At 38.7% G+C, this 22,250-nt stretch overlaps 1 protein-coding gene across 1 annotated transcript in view; it reads right to left on the bottom strand.

The window, feature by feature from the left end:
* Positions 1 to 22,250, bottom strand: part of SHPRH (SNF2 histone linker PHD RING helicase) — a 307,366-nt gene that overhangs the window by 58,183 nt on the left and 226,933 nt on the right. Inside the window, exon 21 of the mRNA XM_053712489.1 lies at positions 3,397 to 3,622. Within this exon, the coding sequence (XP_053568464.1) occupies positions 3,397 to 3,622 (226 nt within the window). The remainder of the gene's footprint in view (positions 1 to 3,396; positions 3,623 to 22,250) is intronic.

Raw genomic sequence — 22,250 nt, forward strand, 5'->3', positions numbered from 1 at the left:
TATAACAATATATATTTATTTACATTGGGATTTATATTTTCAATAAATATACATGGACAAGCTCATAGAAACACATACATAAAATAAAAATACACAAAATAATAAAAAAAATTTGATTGTAGACTATTCATTGTTAAAATTTTATAAGGATGATAAATATATATACAATTTCGGACTTGAGTGAAGATAATTTTATTAATCACATTCTAAAATAAACATATCTAATAGCATTTTAATTTTATTTTTGAAACTGCTGTAATTTGTATATTGTTTGTATTTTTCATTACTTAAGGTATGTACTTAAAGAAATAACAATGGTAAATGACAAAATGGAATGCCCCTAGACTTTAATGGGATGTAAAATTAAAAAGTGTTGAATCAACAAAACTAGGAGAGATATTAACTAGATATTTACATGATATGTTCCCCGGATACAGTAGCATATTCTAAAAGTGAGATTACGTGAGATTATAGCTGCTTTCTATGGAATGACAAGGGTCAATGACTCGATGGAATGCCCATAGACTATTATTTGATTACATGTAGTGCTATATAAACAGAAATATGAAACATATCATGTAGATATTTACCAGTTATGTTCCCCAGGTACATTAGCATATTCTGAAAGTGAGATTACATCAGATTATATCTGATTTCTATGGAATGACAAGGGTGAATGAGAAATTGGAATGCCCATAGACTTTAATGGGATTTAAAATTAAAAGTGTTGAATCAACAAAACTAGGAGAAGTATTAACTAGATATTTACAAGATATGTTCCACAGGTACAGTATCATGATCGGAAAGTGATAATACATCAGATTATAGCGGGTTTCTATGGAATGACAAGGGTGAATGACAAAGTAGAATGCCTATAGACTACAATGTGATTACATTTAAAAGTGCTATAGCAAAAAAAATATCAGACATATCAAATAGAAATTGACAAGATATGTTCCACATATACAGTATCATAATCTGAAAGTGAGATCACGTCAGATTATAGCTGCTTTCTATGGACTGACAAGGGTGCATGACATAATGTAATGCCCATAGACTATAATGGAATAAAATTTTCAAGTGCTATACAAAATAAAATATGAGACATATCAAATAGAAATTATCTATAATTTCACTTAATCTCAATTTCAGAATATGCTACTGTACCTGGGGAACATATCTGTTAAATATATACTTGATATCTCTCATATTTGTGTTTCAAAGCACTAAATGAAAGCCATTTATAGTCTATGGAAAATCCATTTTGTCATTCACCCTATGTCATTCATTAGAAAGCAGCTATAATCTCACGTAATCTCATTTATAGAATCTGAAACTGTACCTGTGGAACATATCTGGTTAAATAGCTACTTCATATGTGTCATATTTTGGTTGCTATGGCACTAAATGTAATCCCATTATAGTCTATGAGCATTCCATTATGTTATTCACCCTTGTCATTCCATAAAAAGCAGCTATAATCTGAAGTAATCTCACTTTCAGAATATGCTACTGTACCTGGGGAACATATCTGGTAAATATCTATTTGATATGTCTGATATTTGTTTTTCAATATCACTTTTATATGTAATACCGTTCTAGTCTATATTCATTGCACATTGTCATTCATCCTTGTCATTCGATATAAAAAAAGTATAATCTGATTAAATATAACTTTCAGATTTTGATAATGTACCTGGGGAACATATCTAGTAAATATAAAGTTAATAGGTCTCCTAGTTTTGTTGCTTCAACACTTTTAATTTTACATCCCATTTAAGTCTGTGGGCATTCCATTTTCTCATTCACCCTTGTCATTACATAGAAAGCTGATATAATCTGATGTAATCTCACTTTCAGAATATGCTACTGTACCTGGGGAACATATCTGGTAAATATCTACCTGATACTTTTCATATTTCTGTTTATATAGCACTATATGTAATCAAATAATAGTGTATGTGCATTACATTGAGTCATTGACCATTGTCATTCCATAGAAAGCAGCTGTAATCTCAAGTAATCTCATTTATAGAATATGCTACTTTACCTGGGGAACATATGTGTTAAATAGCTACTTCATATGTCTCATATTTTTATTGCTAGGGCACTAAATGTAATCCCATTATAGTCTATGAGCATACCATAATGTTATTCACCCTTTTGATTCCATAGAAAGCAGCTATAATCAAAAGTAATCTCACTTTAAGAATATGCTACTGTACCTTGGAAACACATCTAGTAAATATTTAGTTAATATCTCTCCTAGTTTTGTTGCTTCAACACTTTTAATTCTACATCCCATTAAAGTCTAGGGGCATTCCATTTTGTCATTCACCCTTGTCATTCCTTTTTATAACATCCCCTTAATTAATGTTGTTTGAACAATAGTCAAAACTGATTAAAACTAAAATGATCAAGATGCTTATTAATGGTGTTGAGACTATTGATGAATGTATATGCTACTGAATAATAAAATTTGAAATAGGTAAGGCATAAACCAAATTAAAAAAATATAATGCTAAGTAATTATAAGTATTAATGTAATAATTAGTACTGGCATAATAACCCATAACATATTATACAAAATCAATCTTTAGGGATAATCATCCAAATTCATTATGATCTTTTAAAATCCTCCCTCAACTTAGATAACTATCATTTTGGTGCAGTCTAACTATTATTTTTTACAATACAATAATGTTCTAAATACATTAACATTATTATTCGTTTACAAATAAACATTATTATTGCGGCAAAATAATTTGTTGATGTGGATAGTGTTATTACCTAACACAATGTAATAGAGTACTGTAAGCAATATCAGCGTAACGGAAACAACTTCAATTATTTTGGTTCCGCTTTTCGAGTTCCTAGTAGATTGCGCATGCGCTAACGGCCGTGAACGCGCTTGGATTTCAGTCCGGGGAATGGGGTCTCATTGGCTGCTAGTTTGAGAAAGAAGGCTTAGACGTCACGGTGGGGGGAGTTAGGAAGACATATTAGGACAACAATTTGGAAGATGCGAAAGACGATTCAACAGTGAAGGTGGTAAGTAAGAGAAAGGGGGCACCTTGCAGCTTTATCCTTTTATTTAGTTTTCAAACATAGATTAATGTTGTAGGCAGTGTTGAATGTCCCTTTAACCCCGATCAGTTTTGACGCTAAAGAACCAGAATTTAACTAGTTCCAACATTTTTTTACATAGTATTTAACCTGTATTTGGCTTTTAAACTCTTTGAAATTGCAAGCAGTCAGGATCCTAATCAACATGTCCATTGTGTCATGACAAGTCTGCATATAAATCACTTGTATCTGTAAGTACACATCAACTGTACAGATTCAAAGAAAAAGCACTGTTCTTTAATCAAATATACTCTATAAATAGAAAGTCACCTTATATTCTTTTTTCCATGCGTCAAACAGTTCCAAGAAAATGGCACCTTCATCAATGACCTTAGCATCCATGCGATGTGTTCTAGCAAATGCTAGAATGGCTTTAAGGGAACGCTCCATCTCACTAGCAGCCCAAAGACCTCGGCTTGTTGTTGGCAAACGGTCATCCACAAGACCTTCTTCATCCTCAATCATTTCTTCAAATATAGCAGTCTGGCCTTTAACACTGCAGATTAGGTTGCACAATACAATTTGTAATGAAATAATTCACCAGACAATTAACTTTCTGTAAATGTCCTTCTAACAATGACAGCTCTAAACGAGGGAATCTTTCATGCACAAATATTATGTGAATAAATAACTTATCTGTATATCAACAGCTGTTCATCCTTTTCAGAAAATGCATTTAATCGATTGTTCTTGTAAATATAATTTTCTGGATTTTGTAACTATGCCTTTGCCTTGCAGAATCAATTTATAGACACCCATATAAGTGAAATTTAACATTTTTAAAGCAGGTTAATTGTACATGTTTTGTATTAGAGTAAGAGTATTGTTTTTTTTATTAAAGGGACAGTAAAGTAAAAATTAAATGTTCATGATTCAGATAGAGCATGCAATTCTCAACAATTTCCAATTTACTTTTATTATCAAATATGCTTTTTCTCTTTGTATCCTTTGTTGAAGAGTAAACCTATGTAGGTTTATAGGAACACATTTCTTTAGCATTCTATAGATCAGGGGTGGGCAGACTTTTGCAAGGCAAGGGCTACCTGTAATTTTTTTCTAAGTGACGTGGTCACCTAACTAAAAAAAAAACACCAGTCGCTGGCTGAAAATTGTATTTATGCCACAAATAGGACCTGCTGACTGAAAATTGTATTTTTGCCACAAATAATACAGCTTTAAAAATCAGCCGCGCTCTTCACTTACTGCGAGAGCTCTCTCTTTATGTCACGCCGGGACCATCAAGCAACCTTATCTGTGTACCACATAATCAAGACGGCTCGAGTCTAGGGCTAGCGGAGTAGTCAAGCCTGGAACACATGGGAAACCCACAGCTCAGGTACAACTGTGACAATGAACTATTCTCAGCCAATCATAGACAGACTCATTCTACAAATTAATTTTATTGGCTGGATGCCATGTCAGGTTTATTAGGGGCAGGTCCTGTTGGCTGCTCTCCATACGTCCGCTACTAGCTGAAGACTACTGCAAATAGTTGGGACAGTGACACCAGCAGGACCTGCAGGCTCAGTACCACCTTACACAACAAGCAGAGATTGATATAGCAGCAACAGCACTGACCTGCACAATTTGGTGACAATAAATTCTGGGGACAGAAAGCTGCAGAAACTAGCACAAAGTAAAGCTAATAGAGAAAGTATCAGAGACCATCATCAAAGCCTGGTACAGAGTAAGTAAAAGAACCTGAGGGGGAGTAACAGACCCTTGGAGGAAAAAAATAACACCAGACCATTCACCCAGCAGAGCCTGGGGACAAGTAATGGAGTAACAGCAGCATATCAGACAGAGCAGGACCTGGAACTGTCAAACCCAGGGATACTGAGCAGCATCTCAGCCTGGCGCATGAAGAGTCTGTACTATGGACTGACCGCTCTTGAGAAAAAAACATAATTTATGCTTACCTGATAAATTTCTTTCTCTTGCGATGTATCAAGTCCACTGATTCATCCATACTTGTGGGATATTCTCCTTCCCTACAGGAAGTGGCAGAGAGAGCACCCAGAGCAGAGCTGTCTATATAGCTCCTCCCTTAGCTCCACCCCCCAGTCATTCGACCGAAGGCTAGGAAGAAAAAGGAGAAACTATAGGGTGCAGTGGTGACTGAAGATTTTTAAATAAAAATATACTACCTGTCTTAAATAGACAGGGCGGGCCGTGGACTCGATACATCACAAGAGAAAGAAATTTATCAGGTAAGCATAAATTCTGTTTTCTCTTGTAAGATGTATCGAGTCCACGGATTAATCCATACTTGTGGGATACCAATACCAAAGCTTTAGGACACGGATGAAGGGAGGGAAAAGACAGGTTCCTTAAACGGAAGGCACCACTGCTTGTAGAACCTTTCTCCCAAAAATAGACTCAGAAGAAGCAAAAGAATCGAATTTGTAAAATTTAGGAAAAAATATGAAGCGAAGACCAAGTCGCCGCCTCACAAATCTGTTCAACAGAAGTCTCATTTTTAAAAGCCCATGTGGAAGCCATTGCTCTAGTAAAATGAGCAGAAATTCTCATAAGCCATACAGATGATGTTTTGCAGCCAAAAAGAAAGAGGTAGCCGTAGCCTTTTGACCTCTCCGCTTACCAGAATAGACAACAAACAATGAAGATGTTTGACGGAAATCTTTGGTTGCTAGTAAGTAAAACTTTACAGCATGAACCACATCAAGATTGTGCAACAGACATTAATTCTTTGAAGAAGGATTAGGACACAGCGAAGGAACAACAATTTCCTGATTGATATTCCTATTAGAAACAACCTTAGGAAGGAATCCAGGTTTGGTACATAAAACCACCTTATCTGCATGGAAAATAAGATAAGGTGAGTCACACTGTAAAGCAGATAACTCAGAAACTCTTCGAGCTGAAGAGATAGCTACTAAAAACAAAACTTTCCAAGATAGAAGCTTAATATCTATGGAATGCATAGGTTCAAACAGAACCCCTTGAAGAACTTTAAGAACCAAATTTAGGCTCCATGGCGGAGCAACAGGTTTAAATATACAGGCTTGATCCTGACTAAACGCTTGAACGTCTGGGACATCTGCCAGACGTTTGTGTAAAAGAATAGACAAAGCAGATATTTGTCCCTTTAAGGAACTAGCTGATAATCCCTTCTCCAATCCTTCTTGGAGAAAAGACAAAATTCTAGGAATCCTAATCTTACTCCATGAGTAACCCTTGGATTCACACCAACAAAGATATTTGCACCAAATCTTATGATAGATTTTCCTGGTGACAGGCTTTCTAACCTGAATCAGGGTATCAATGACCGACTCAGAGAAACCACGCTTTGATAGAATAAGGCGTTCAATCTCCAAGCAGTCAGACGCAGAGAAATTAGATTTGGATGCTTGAACGGACCTTGGATTAGAAGGTTCTGCCTCATTGGCAGAGTCCACGGTGGAAGAGATGACATGTCCACCAAGTCTGCATACCAAGTCCTGCGTGGCCACAGTCGTGATGTTGTCCGACTGAAATCTGATTAATTTGTCCGCAGCTAGCTGAGGCCACGCCTGAAGCGCATTGAATATCACTCTCAGTACTAGAATGTTTATCGGGAGGAGAGATTCCTCCCGAGACCATAAGCCATGTGCTTTCAGGGATTTCCAGACTGCACCCCAGCCTAACAGGCTGGCATCTGTCGTTACTATGAGCCACTCTGGCCTGCGGAAACATATTCCCTGAGACAGGTGGTCCTGAGACAACCACCAGAGAAGAGAATCTCTGGTCTCTTGGTCCAGATGCAGTTGAGGAGATAAATCTGCATAATCCCCATTCCACTGTTTGAGCATGCATAGTTGCAGTGGTCTGAGGTGTAGGCTGACATAAGGAACTATGTCCATTGCCGCTACCATAAGTCCGATTACCTCCATACACTGAGCCACTGATGGCCGAGGAATGGAATGAAGAGCTCGGCAAGTGATTAAAAGTTTTGATTTTCTGACCTCCGTCAGAAATATTTTAATTTCTACCGAGTCTATCAGAGTCCCTAGGAAGGAAACTCTTGTGAGAGGGACGAGAGAACTCTTTTTTATGTTCACCTTCCACCCGTGAGATCTCAGAAAAGCCAACACGATGTCCGTGTGATACTTGGCTAGCTGGAAAGTCGACGCCTGAATTAAGATGTCGTCTAGAAAAGGCGCCACTGCTATACCCCCGCGGTCTTAGAACCGCCAAAAGGGACCCTAGCACCTTTGTGAAAATTCTGGGAGCCGTGGCCAACCCGAAGGGAAGGGCCACAAACTGGTAATGCTTGTCCAGAAAGGCGAATCTGAGGAATTAATGATGTGTAGATACGCATCCTTTAAGTCCACGGTAGTCATATATTGACCCTCCTGGATCAGAGGAAGAATAGTCCGAATAGTCTCAATCTTGAAAGATGGTACTCTGAGGAATTTGTTTAGAAGTTTGAGATCCAAGATTGGTCTGAAAGTTCCATCTTTTTTGGGAACCACAAACAGGTTGGAGTAAAAACGTAGCCCTTGTTCCACTCTTGGAACTGGGCGAATCACTGCCATGGTATGTAGGTCTTCTACACAGCATAAGAACGCCTCTCTCTTTGTCTGGTTTGCAGACAATTGAGAAATGTGAAATCTCCCCTTGGGGGGGGGGGGGGGACACAATTTCTAAACCCCAGGAATCATGAACATCTCTTGCCCAAGCCTGAGCAAAGAGAGAGAGAGTCTGCCCCCTACTAGATCCGGTCCCGGATCGGGGGCTACCCCTTCATGCTGTCTTAGAGGCAGCAGCAGGCTTCTTGGCCTGTTTACCTTTGTTCCAAATATAAAAAGAGACAGAGAGATGCACTCAGCTGAGACAGAACAAAAGCTGGAAAAACTTGGGCAGAATTCCCCTCTTGCTTTGCTGCAGGGGAAGCTGAAGCGGGACCACCCTTGAAGTTCCGAAAGGAACGAAAATTATTTTGTTTGGTCCTCATCTTAATTGTTTTATCCTGAGGGAGGGCATGGCCTTTCCCTCCAGTGATGTCTGAAATAATTTCTTTCAGTGCAGGCCCGAATAGGGTCTTTCCTTTGAAAGGGATGTTCAACAATTTAGATTTTGATGACACATCAGCAGACCAGGACTTAAGCCATAACGCCCTGCGTGCTAAAATGGCAAAACCTGAATTATTTGCCGCTAATTTAGCCATTTGGAAAGCGGCATCTGTAATGAAAGAATTAGCCAACTTAAGGGCCTTAATTCTATCCATAATATCCTCTAATAAAGTCTCCACCTGGAGAGTCTCTTCTAGAGCCTCAAACCAGAAATCAGCTGCAGTAGTTACAGGAACAATGCATGCAATAGGTTGGAGAAGAAAACCTTATCCATAGGATCTTTGAAAGCACAACTGTCTTCAATAGGTATAGTTGTACACTTAGCAATAGTAGAAATAGCTCCCTCCACCTTAGGAACAGTCTGCCACAAGTCCTGTATGGTGTCAGATATGGGAAACATTTTCTTAAAAACAGGAGGGGGAGCGAACGGAATACCTGGTCTATCCCACTCCTTAGTAACAATAGTCACAATCCTCTTAGGAACTGGAAAAACATCAGTGTAAACAGGAACCTCTAAGTATCTGTACATTTTATACAATTTCTCTGGGACCACTATAGGGTCACAATCGTCTAGAGTAGCTAATACCTCCTTGAGCAATAAGCGGAGGTGTTCAAGCTTAAATTTAAAGGCCGTCATATCAGAATCTGTCTGAGGAAGCGTCTTTTCTGAATCAGAAATCTCTCCCTCAGATAACAAATCCCTTACCCCTACTTCAGAACATTGTGAGGGTATATCGGATACGGCTACCTAAGCGTCAGACGGCTCAGCATTTGTTCTTAACCCAGAGTTGACACGCTTTCCTTGTAAACCAGGCAGTTTAGAGAAAACCTCTGTGAGGGTTTTATTCATAACTGTGGCCATGTCTTGTAAAGTAAATGAATTAGACGCACTAGAGGAACTTGGCGTCACTTGTGCGGGCGTTACTGGTTGTGACACTTGGGGAGAGCTAGATGCTAAACCCTCATTTCCTTCTAACTGAGAATCATCTATTGCAATATTTTTAAGTGCTAAAATATGCTCTTTATAATTTATAAACATATCAGTGCAAGTGGGACACATTCTAAGAGGGGGTTCCACAATGGCTTCTAAACACATAGAACAAGGATTCTCCTTGGTGTCAGACATGTTAAACAGGCTAGTAATGTAACAAGCAAGCTTGGAAAACACTTTAATCAAAGTAAATAACACTTTAAACAAAAACGGTACTGTGCCTTTAAGAGAAAAAAAGCTGCACAAACTCTGCAAACCAGTGTAAAAAAGCAGTAAACACAACAACATTTTTACAGTAGCATCATAAAGCCTTAGTAACTTTGCACAACTATGCAAATAAACAATTAACCCCTTAATGTAAAAACCGGATTGAAAAAACTTCAAAACCGGTAAAATAACGTTCAGCACCTTGCTGTGGCGCCTACCTGCCCTTTAGGAACGATTTGTGGGGGAAAAAAACCTCTTTACAGCCCTCAAATACAGCAGGAATCTCTGGAGAAGTAGCTGGATGCTTCTGAGGTAAATAAACTGTGCAACTGAAAATAGGCCCCTCCCACCTCACTCAATGTTATGGGGCCTAAAAAACACCACAGAGTGTTTCTTAAACTAGCCATGTGGGTTAATAACCCTTAAACAAGCCACAAAGACCCCTTAAAGTCCCTCAAAAAACATTTTATTTGTAACTAAACCAAAACATTTTTTCCTATTAGTGTCACCAGTAACTATGAGCCCTTTATGCCAGCTTGGATTCCTCTTTTACTGAATACAGCTTACCTTTCCCTCATGGGGATATTGCCAGCCTTTTCTAGAAATAACACAGTCTGTCTAGAAAAAAATAGACTGAACATACCTTAATGCAGTTTAGCCTGCAAACTGTTCCCCCAACTGAAGTTTTCCTGTACTCTTCAGCCCTTGTGAGAACAGCAGTGGATCTTAGTTACAAAATGCTAAGATCATGATCCTCCTTGCAGAAATCTTCATCCCTTTTCTGCCAGAGTAAATAGTACACACCGGTACCATTTAAAATAACAAACTTTTGCTTGAGAAAATAAAAACTAACATTTTTGTCACCACACTCACTTTGCCCTTCCTAGCAGTTAAGCAGGCAGATAATGACTGGGGGGTGGAGCTAAGGGAGGAGCTATATAGACAGCTCTGCTGTGGGTGCTCTCTCTGCCACTTCCTGTAGGGAAGGAGAATATCCCACAAATATGGATGAATCCGTGGACTCGATACATCTTACAAGAGAAAAGTAGGAGTTTGGGACAGGCAGTAACCAAAGCTGGGGCAGCAAATTCAGCTACAGCCGCGTCCCACATGCTGAAGTACATATACCGCCGTCTTAGACTCACAGCCAATTTCAAAAGTCTGCATAAGAGAAACATTGCTCATATATCTACGGTGACGAGGCTCTTCACTCATAATCTAGATGTGTGAGAAATGTTTCTCTTATTATGTAGACTTTTGAAATCTTCCAGGCGGTCACCTCAAAATTCACTTGCGGTCCACTGGTAGACCGCAATCTACCTCTTGCCCACCCCTGCTATAGATTGTATAGCAACATTGTTTGCAACTATATATAACATTGCTATAAACATTGTAGCAAACACTGCTGCTAGATGGCTAGACACGTCCACGCTCTTGAGCTTTCCTAGGACTACTGCTTAACCTAGGATACCAAGAGAAATAAGCAAAATGAATAATACTTAAATTGGAAAATGCTCTATCTAATTCACTTAAGTTTAATTTTGACTTTACTATCCCTTTAATGTAGCTAAATATTAATCATGTTGCATGTATGGCATTTAGTCTTTCCTTCCTTAAAGGGACATGAAACCCCAAAAAAATATTTCATGATTCGGATAGAGAATACAATTTTAAACAACTTTTCAATTTACTTCTATTATTTAATTTGCTTCATTCTCTTGTTATCCTTTGCTGAAATGTTTATCTAGGCAAGCTCAGGAAAACTTTGGTTCTAGCTGTTGATTGATGGCTGCATATATATATATATATCTATTGTGATTGGCTCACACATGAGTTCAGTTAGAAACCATTAGTGCATTGCTGCTCCTTCAACAAATTATACAAAGAGAATGAAACAAATTAGATAATAGAAGTAAATTAGAAAGTTGTTTAAAATTATATTCTCTATCTGAAACACGAAAAAAAAAATTTGGGGTTTCATGTCCCTTTAAAGAGAAAGACTTTTTTAAACATCAGTATTGACAAACACATCTTTCACCTCCAAAACAACATTATTCAAACAGATTTTAATCTAGTTCCTTATAATTTAGATCAATGTGTCTCAATTCCAGTCCTCAATAAGCCATAAAAAGACAGATTTAAAAGGTTTCCCTAACTAAACAAAAGAAGGGAGATACTTCAAATATGGCCTCTTAAAGGGACAGTCTACACCAAAAATGTTCTTATTTAAAAAAGATAGATAATCCCTTTATTACCCATCCCCCAGTTTTGCATAACCAACACAGTTATATAAATACACTTTTTACCTCTGTGATTACCTTTTATCTAAGCCTTTGCAGACAGCCTCCTTATCTAAGTGCCTTTGACAGACATGCAGTGTAGTCAATCAGGGAAGACTCCTAAATAACTTCACGGGAGTGAGCACAATGTTATCTATATGACACGTGTGAACTAGCACAGTCTAACTGTGAAAAACTTTCAAAAGGCTCTGAGCTAGGAGGCGGTTTTCAACTGTTTAGAAATCAGTTTGAGCCTAGCTAGGTTTAGCTTTTCAAAAATACCACCAAGGGAACAAAGCAAATTTGATGATAAACGTAAATTGGAAAGTTGTTTAAAATTGCATGCCCTATCTGAATCACGAAAGTTTAGTTTTGACTTTACTGTCCCTTTAAGGCTACTTGAGGGCTGGAATTGAGAAACTCTGTTTTACACAATGAAGTCTGTATTTAAGCAAATTGTAATTGCTATATCTATAGAGGTAAGCCTTTAATGTTTGATTAGGGCTTGTTTCTAAGAAGCAACGATCTAAAAAAGAAAAAGACAGGATGTCCTCTATCACGTTCTAAGTTTTTTAGCTACTGAAAATATGGCTTGTTTTATCAATTCTAAAATACCTCAGGAATAAAAGTTGTCGAAGAAGAACACAAAATTACTTGATGCTGAAGAATTTATTAATATTAACTAGATGCCTACATGTTCTTTATCAAATATTTTATCAGAAAATAGATATATTATGCAACTAAAATCTGAATCTTTAAAGATCTTTATCTCTGAGGTCTTTCCATTATCCTGAAAGAAAACTCAATTTCAACATTCATATACATCTATTTCATTCCACTCATAGCTGGACCATAACCAGTACTGGGTATATAATCTTAATTTCTACTGAAGTACGTAGAAACCCTCTGAGAAGTCTGAAATGGGAAACTACCATAGCTATTATGAGTTAGTTCATGTATTGCCAAGAAAGAGAAAGGAGAGAGTGAGAAGGGAGAGATGAGTTTGATCCCAATATGAGAAGGTAGACAATGCAAAATACATAAACTATGCAAAACATGGAATGCCTTTAGGTGGTTCTACTACAAGCCATAAAAAATGGGTGTATTAGTAAGTTTAAATCTAGTTTTCTTTCAAAATCTCCTAGAACTATATTTAATATTAGTGGCTCAGTATGCACTCTAACCAAAGAAAGGCAAAGTACAATAAAAAATACCCCTGACTATGTCTGAGGAAGTATGATTTGTTAGGTATTTATACTTGATACTGCAATAGCCTTAATGGAATAAAACCAGCTTCCACAGGAATGAAGGAGTCATCCTGAAAAGCCTTATCATGATGGGAAAAAAAATAAGCGTACCCAACTCACAATGTTATGAACAAAGCCAAAAGTAGTATAGCCTTGAAAGGTAACAACTACATAGTCCCTTTATGTAATGGTTCAATAGGATGATGGCCGCAGTTCCTGAAGAAGGCAATTTAGATCTTAAAGTAGAATTAGTACCTAAAATATCAGACACATTTTTACTAGATGCTGGAACACTATTGTGAAGATCAATATTCCACCTATGAGCTTTAAAAGAACTTAAAAGTAAACCTATACCCATAATATTCTGAATAAATTTTAAAATCTACAGAATAAATAAAGAATTCCAAGAACTGTTCACATCATCTACAAAATGCACCACGCACACTGAATATGACTTAATTTTTTTACTTGTCACCAGCCAAGTGTATTTCTATTTATATAAAAAAAAATAGATATCACTGCAAGCACATTTTGTCTATAATAAAGAAATAGGCCCTGAGACTGAAGCTTTCTAATCTAGGGAACAAGTCAACAATATTGTCTAGCCTGAATGACTAGATTCAAGAACCATGTCTTCTTGGCTCCAAGAAATCTGCTTGAAAACTCAAAATACCTGGAAAGGATTTATAAAAAATGCCCTAAGATCAATTTCTTGCATCTTGAAAATTCAGACAGCTTCTTCCATATCAGATTTGCAGCAATACCTCCTTTATGATTGATGTAAGCCACTGGTTTTTAAACCTGTCCTCATGCCTCCCTAACAGGCCACATTTTGAGGATATCTGAACGGGAGCACAGGTGAAATAATAAGATGATTAGTAAACATGGGTATTTTACCTGTTCTCATATAAGGTAATCCAGAAAACCTGGCCTGTTGGGGAGACTTGAGGACAGGTTTGAAAACCAGTGATGTAAGCTGATATTGAAAGGGACCTCAAGTCATTAGAAACAGAAAACATAGCTCCAGAACATTTATAGGAAGTTCAGCGATTTTACCAAACTGCACGCCAAGCTTGCAGACTGTCATCTGTTGAGATTATAGTCAGACTGGCTTACTGAAAAAGCCCTCCCAAAGAGTACTTGTGCTTTACCATCCATCAATTTCCATAATATTACCCTGTAAGAAATATGCATATTCTATGAATCTTAGTTTCAATGCTCTCAAGTAAAACCGCTCAATTGAAATCACTATAGTGGCAGCCATGAAACTTCAGACTGTCATGCAATTGTATGAATGAAAAAAAAAAAACGATTCTTGATTGTTTGAACATATTGGATAGATATATTTTGAGAGGAAAAAAACATAATTTATGCTTACCTGATAAATTTATTTCTCTTGTAGTGTAGTCAGTCCACGGGTCATCCATTACTTATGGAATATATCTCTTCCTAACAGGAAGCTGCAAGAGGATCACCCAGCAGAGCTGCTATATAGCTCCTCCCCTCACATGTCATATTCAGTCATTCGACCAAAGCAGACGAGAAAGGAGAAACCATAGGGTGCAGTGGTGACTGGAGTTTAATTAAAATTTAGGTCTGCCTTAAAGACAGGGCGGGCCGTGGACTGACTACACTACAAGAGAAATACATTTATCAGGTAAGCATAAATTATGTTTTCTCTTGTTAAGTGTAGTCAGTCCACGGGTCATCCATTACTTATGGAATACCAATACCAAAGCTAAAGTACACGGATGAAGGGAGGGACAAGGCAGGAACATTAAACAGAAGGAACCACTGCCTGAAGTACCTTTCTCCCAAAAATAGCCTCCGAAGAAGCAAAAGTGTCAAATTTGTAAAATTTTGAAAAGGTGTGAAGCGAAGACCAAGTCGCAGCCTTGCAAATCTGTTCAACAGAGGCCTCATTTTTAAAGGCCCAGGTGGAAGCCACAGCTCTAGTAGAATGAGCTGTAATCCTTTCAGGAGGCTGCTGTCCAGCAGTCTCATAGGCTAAACGTATTATGCTACGAAGCCAAAAAGAGAGAGAGGTAGCCAAAGCCTTTTGACCTCTTCTCTGTCCAGAGTAAACGACAAACAGGGAAGAAGTTTGACGAAAATCTTTAGTTGCCTGCAAATAGAACTTCAGGGCACGGACTACGTCCAAATTATGCAAAAGTCGTTCCTTCTTTGAAGAAGGGTTAGGACACAGTGATGGAACAACAATCTCTTGATTGATATTCCTGTTAGTAACTACCTTAGGTAAGAACCCAGGTTTAGTACGCAGAACTACCTTGTCTGAATGAAAAATCAGATAAGGAGAATCACAATGTAAGGCAGATAACTCAGAGACTCTTCGAGCCGAGAAAATAGCCATCAAAAACAAAACCTTCCAGGATAACAGCTTGATATCAATGGAATGAAGGGGTTCAAATGGAACGCCTTGAAGAACATTAAGAACTAAGTTTAAGATCCACGGCGGAGCAACAGTCTTAAACACAGGCTTAATCCTAGTTAAAGCCTGACAAAAAGCCTGAACGTCTGGAACTTCAGCCAGACGTTTGTGTAGAAGAATAGACAGAGCAGAAATCTGTCCCTTTAACGAACTAGCAGATAAGCCCTTTTCTAAACCCTCTTGTAGAAAGGACAATATCCTAGGAATCCTAACCTTACTCCATGAGTAACTCTTGGATTCGCACCAATATAAATATTTACGCCATATCTTATGGTAAATTTTTCTGGTAACAGGCTTCCTAGCCTGTATTAAGGTATCAATAACCGACTCCGAGAAGCCACGCTTTGATAGAATCAAGCGTTCAATCTCCATGCAGTCAGCCTCAGAGAAATTAGATTTGGATGTTTGAAAGGAACCTGAATTAGAAGGTCCTGTCACAGAGGCAGAGACCACGGTGGACAGGACGACATGTCCACTAGGTCTGCATACCAGGTCCTGCGTGGCCACGCAGGCGCTATCAGAATCACCGAAGCTCTCTCCTGTTTGATCTTGGCAATCAAACGAGGAAGCATCGGGAATGGTGGAAACACATAAGCCATGTTGAAGACCCAAGGGGCTGTCAGAGCATCTATCAGCACCGCTCCCGGGTCCCTGGACCTGGATCCGTAACAAGGAAGTTTGGCGTTCTGGCGAGACGCCATGAGATCCAGATCTGGTTTGCCCCAACGAAGAATCATTTGAGCAAAGACCTCTGGATGAAGTTCCCACTCCCCCGGATGAAAAGTCTGGCGACTTAGAAAATCCGCCTCCCAGTTCTCTACGCCTGGGATGTAAATCGCTGACAGGTGGCAAGAGTGAGACTCTGCCCAGCGAATTATCTTTGAGACTTCCAACATCGCTAGGGAACTTCTGGTTCCCCCTTGATGGTTGATGTAAGCCACAGTCGTGATGTTGTCCGACTGAAATCTGATGAACCTCAGAGTTACTAACTGAGGCCAAGCTAGGAGAGCATTGAATATTGCTCTTAATTCCAGAATATTTATTGGGAGGAGTTTCTCCTCCTGAGTCCATAATCCCTGAGCTTTCAGGGAGTTCCAGACTGCGCCCCAGCCTAGAAGGCTGGCGTCTGTTGTTACAATCGTCCAATCTGGCCTGCGAAAGGTCATCCCCTTGGACAGATGTGGCCGAGAGAGCCACCATAGAAGAGAATCTCTGGTCTCTTGATCCAGACTTAGTAGGGGGGACAAATCTGAGTAATCCCTGTTCCACTGACTTAGCATGCACAATTGCAGCGGTCTGAGATGCAGGCGCGCAAATGGTACTATGTCCATTGCCGCTACCATTAAGCCGATTACTTCCATGCACTGAGCTACTGACGGGTGTGGAATGGAATGAAGGACACGGCAAGCATTTAGAAGTTTTGATAACCTGGCCTCTGTCAGGTAAATTTTCATCTCTACAGAATCTATAAGAGTCCCTAGAAAGGGAACTCTTGTAAGTGGTAATAGAGAACTCTTTTCCACGTTCACCTTCCACCCATGCGACCTCAGAAATGCCAGAACTATCTCTGTATGAGACTTGGCAGTTTGAAAACTTGACGCTTGTATCAGAATGTCGTCTAGGTACAGAGTCACCGCTATGCCTCGCGGTCTTAGTACCGCCAGAAGTGAGCCCAGAACTTTTGTAAAGATTCTTGGAGCCGTAGCTAATCCGAAGGGAAGAGCTACAAACTGGTAATGCCTGTCTAGGAAAGCAAATCTTAGGTACCGATAATGATCCTTGTGAATCGGTATGTGAAGGTAGGCATCCTTTAAATCCACTGTGGTCATGTACTGACCCTCTTGGATCATGGGAAGGATGGTTCGAATAGTTTCCATTTTGAATGATGGAACTCTTAGAAATTTGTTTAGGATTTTTAAGTCCAAGATTGGTCTGAAGGTTCCCTCTTTCTTGGGAACCACAAATAGATTTGAATAGAATCCCTGCCCGTGTTCCGTCCGCGGAACTGGGTGGATCACCCCCATTAGTAAAAGGTCTTGTACACAGCGTAGAAACGCCTCTTTCTTTATTTGGTTTGCTGATAACCTTGAAAGATGAAATCTCCCTCGTGGAGGAGAAGTTTTGAAGTCCAGGAGATATCCCTGAGATATGATCTCCAACGCCCAGGGATCCTGGACATCTCTTGTCCAAGCCTGGGCGAAGAGAGAAAGTCTGCCCCCCACTAGATCCGTTTCCGGATAGGGGGCCCTCTCTTCATGCTGTCTTGGAGGCAGCAGCAGGTTTCTTGGCCTGCTTGCCCTTGTTCCAGGACTGGTTAACTTTCCAGCCCTGCCTGTAACGAGCAACAGCTCCTTCCTGTTTTGGAGCGGAGGAAGTTGATGCTGCTCCAGCCTTGAAGTTACGAAAAGGCACGAAAATTAGACTGTTTGGCCTTTGATTTGGCCCTGTCCTGAGGTAGAGCATGGCCCTTACCTCCCGTAATGTCAGCTATAATTTCTTTCAAGCCGGGCCCGAATAAGGTCTGCCCTTTGAAAGGAATATTAAGCAATTTAGATTTAGAAGTCACGTCCGCTGACCAGGATTTAAGCCATAGCGCTCTGCGCGCTTGGATGGCGAATCCGGAGTTCTTAGCCGTAAGTTTGGTTAAATGTACGACGGCATCAGAAACAAATGCGTTAGCTAGCTTAAGTGCTTTAAGCTTGTTCATAATTTCATCCAATGGAGCTGTGCGAATGGCCTCTTCCAGAGACTCAAACCAGAATGCCGCCGCAGCAGTGACAGGCGCAATGCATGCAAGGGGCTGTAAGATAAAACCTTGTTGAACAAACATTTTCTTAAGGTAACCCTCTAATTTCTTATCCATTGGATCTGAAAAGGCACAACTATCCTCCACCGGGATAGTGGTACGCTTAGCTAAAGTAGAAACTGCTCCCTCCACCTTAGGGACCGTCTGCCATAAGTCTCGTGTGGTGGCGTCTATAGGAAACATTTTCCTAAATATGGAAGGAGGGGAAAAGGGCACACCAGGTCTATCCCACTCCATGCTAATAATCTCTGTAAGCCTTTTAGGTATAGGAAACACGTCAGTACACACCGGTACCGCATAGTATCTATCCAACATACATAATTTTTCTGGAATTGCAACCGTGTTACAATCATTCAGAGCCGCTAATACCTCCCCTAACAATATGCGGAGGTTCTCAAGCTTAAATTTAAAATTAGAAATCTCTGAATCCAGTCTCCCTGGATCAGATCCGTCACCCACAGAATGAAGCTCTCCGTCTTCACATTCTGCAAACTGTGACGCAGTATCTGACATGGCTCTCACCTCATCCGCGCGCTCTGTCCTTAACCCAGAGCTATCGCGCTTGCCTCTTAATTCTGGCAAGTTAGATAATACTTCTGTCATAACAGTAGCCATGTCTTGCAAAGTGATTTGTAAGGGCCTCCCTGATGTACTTGGCGCCACAAAATGACGCACCTCCTGAGCGGGAGGCGAAGGTACTGACACGTGAGGAGAGTTAGTCGGCATAACTTCCCCCTCGTTGTCTGGTGATAATTTCTTTACATGTAAAGATTGACTTTTATTTAAAGTAGCATCAATGCAATTAGTACATAAATTTCTATTGGGCTCCACATTGGCCTTTAAACATAGTGAACAAAGAGATTCATCTGTGTCAGACATGTTTAAACAGACTAGCAATGAGACTAGCAAGCTTGGAAATACTTTTCTAAATAAATTTACAAGCAATATAAAAAACGCTACTGTGCCTTTAAGAAGCACAAAAAGCTGTCACAGTTGAAATAACAATGAACCAAAATAGTTATAGCAACCAATTTTTCACAGTAAATGTATTAAGTTAGCAAAGGATATTAACCCCTTAATACCCAAAAACGGATTAACAATTTAATAATTAACGTTTTTCTGACAGTCAAAACACACTGTCACAGGTCTGCTGTGACTGATTACCTCCCTCAAAATGAATTTTGAAGACCCCTGAGCTCTCTAGAGACGATCTGGATCATGGAGGATGAAGTAGACAGATTGTGACTGAATTTTTACTGCGCAAAAAAGCGCTAAAATAGGCCCCTCCCACTCATATTACAACAGTGGGGAAGCTCAGAAACTGTTTCTATGCAGAAAACAAAGATGGCCATGTGGTAAAAATCATGCCCCAATAAGTTTTATCACCAAGTACCTCACAAAAAACGATTAACATGCCAGTAAACGTTTTAAACATACATTTGAAAAGTTATGAATTGTTATTAATAAGCCTGCTACCAGTCGCTTTTACTGCAGTTAAGGCTCATACATTATTTCAGTATTAACAGTATTTTCAGAGTCAATTCCATTCCTTAGAAAAATACATTCAGTGTACACACACTCATCAGCCTAATACCAGTCGCTATCACTGCATTTAAGGCTGAACTTACTTTACATTGGTATCAGCAGTATTTTCTCAGTCAATTCCATTCCTCAGAAAAATAATTACTGCACATACCTCATTTGCAGGGGGGCCCTGCATGCTATTCCCCTTCTCTCTCTTCTCTTCCCCTTACCTCACTCCTCAGATGAGAACAGCCAGTGGATCTTAGTTACGTCTGCTAAGATCATAGAAAACGCAGGCAGATTCTTCTTCTAATGCTGCCTGAGAATAAACAGCACACTCCGGTGCTATTTAAAATAACAAACTTTTGATTGTAGAAATAAACTAAGTTAAAAAACACCACAGACCTCTCACAGCGACCTATCTAGTTAGGCTGCAAGAGAATGACTGAATATGACATGTGAGGGGAGGAGCTATATAGCAGCTCTGCTGGGTGATCCTCTTGCAGCTTCCTGTTAGGAAGAGATATATTCCATAAGTAATGGATGACCCGTGGACTGACTACACTTAACAAGAGAAACAAGTATAAAGACTTGCATACAAAATGATTGTCTAAAATCAGGTAATTATAGAACTTGTAACAATAATAAATTTGAAGCTTTTCGGAATAGACATAGCAGTAGGACAGGTATTTAGCTGTAATGACGTAATATTAACAAATGCGGCATACGGAAACGAATACATATAAGAACTCCCAGCGTTACCTATAGATCAGTCTGAATTGTTCTTATGTCCGTACAGGTCTGTTGTGGGAATGGTAATGAGTTTGCAACTCCATGTGATTAAATACTATGACATTGTTTAGGCTATCATTGTAAAATACTGTAGCTCAAAACTGCCCACTCAGTTTCCCATTCCCATACAGTTAACTAGGATAACTGGCACGTTTTTTTTTCCCACCGTAGCTTTCTCAAATGGTGATCTGCCGATTGTGTGTATCAATAGTCTTGATGCCTTGATCTGTTAATGAGATTAACTAATGATTAAATGATATACCGTGTTTAAATCAACTACTTGGAGGTTAGATACGTTTTTATTTACACTTCAATATGTTGATTTTTTTTAGTACAAAAATAAGACTAGTGTCAAACAAGTAGAATCTATTGTGTATAAAATCAAAATACATTAATATGGTATACCATCCAATTATTATGCAGCTAAACAGCATGTCAAACAAATAAGGGCAAATAAGACTATATAAATACACACAACTGCAATCAGCAGATCACCCTTTGAGAAAGCCATGATGTTGAACACAGAAAGTTTGTTTTTAAATGCAATATTGAAAACTGTACATTTAATATCAAAATCGGACTTCTTTGATAATAACATGGGAATGGAAAACTGGGTGGGCAATTTTGAGCAACAATATTTTTACCATAATAACATATACAATTGAATAGAATTTTAATAACTTGGAGTTGCAAACTCACCACCGTCCCTATTTGAATGATATATATATATATATATATATATATATATATATATATATATATATATATATATATATATATAAAAAAGAGAGTCCCATATTGTGTTTTTAACAAATGTTTAATTTATGATAATAAAAGTTAAGTTGTAACCATAACAGTCCTGTCCTGACAAACAATTCAGACAGAACAACAGATAATATTAGGAGTGCTTATATATTCTTTCCAGTCCCTATACTGGTTAACATCACATTTTTGTTTGCTACATAGCATCTATGCAATTTTTAAGACCAGAATATAATGTAAATAAGGGAGGCAGTAGATGTAGTGCAATTGGATACCATTGTATTATAATTGTATTGATAGCACCTTAAGCTCTGTGACAACCTCTTTCCCATTGTAGATGCCAGAACCTTGGAAATAATCACTGAAGCAGTGGATAGTCTAAAGATGTTTCAGTAAAAACCCATGTCTATGTTTCTGAAAAGGATAATAAATTACACCAAATTAAGAAAGATCTGGAAGAACGGATCAGAAGGCTCCCCCCGACCTTCAGCAGGTACCTTTACTAGAACTGACAAAATCTACCCTGCACCCATGGGTAATCAATACAGTGTTCATAAAGGGATCCAAAAGATTAAAAAACAGATAAATTGGCACAAAAATAAAATAGAATAAACGAGTAGTAAATTCATTAAAACTTCCTTAATTAACAACATTTATAAAAGTGTTAACCTAAACATGTAAGGGTAAAGAAGGGTTCTAATGCTCATAATTTACCTAGACCTTATAGGAAGAAAGACTACTTTAAAGGTGAAAAACAAAAAATGTCTTGATCGCAAACTTCAGAACTACCACCATCTTCTCTTCTTATGTAGAGAAAGATTTACATGCATTTATGACAAAGAACATAGTGTGTGTGAGGTTTTATCAGTCCAAAACTAAGCCCACTCAAAAGGCAAGTGTTGCTGTATTATTCATTAGTATAACTGGTTATATCCACCCACTTGCATTACTTTTAGATGTTAAACGTTTTAATTTTCTTTATCATGTAACAA

This window comes from Bombina bombina, chromosome 4, assembly GCF_027579735.1.
Source record: "Bombina bombina isolate aBomBom1 chromosome 4, aBomBom1.pri, whole genome shotgun sequence".
NCBI classification, from domain to species: domain Eukaryota; kingdom Metazoa; phylum Chordata; class Amphibia; order Anura; family Bombinatoridae; genus Bombina; species Bombina bombina.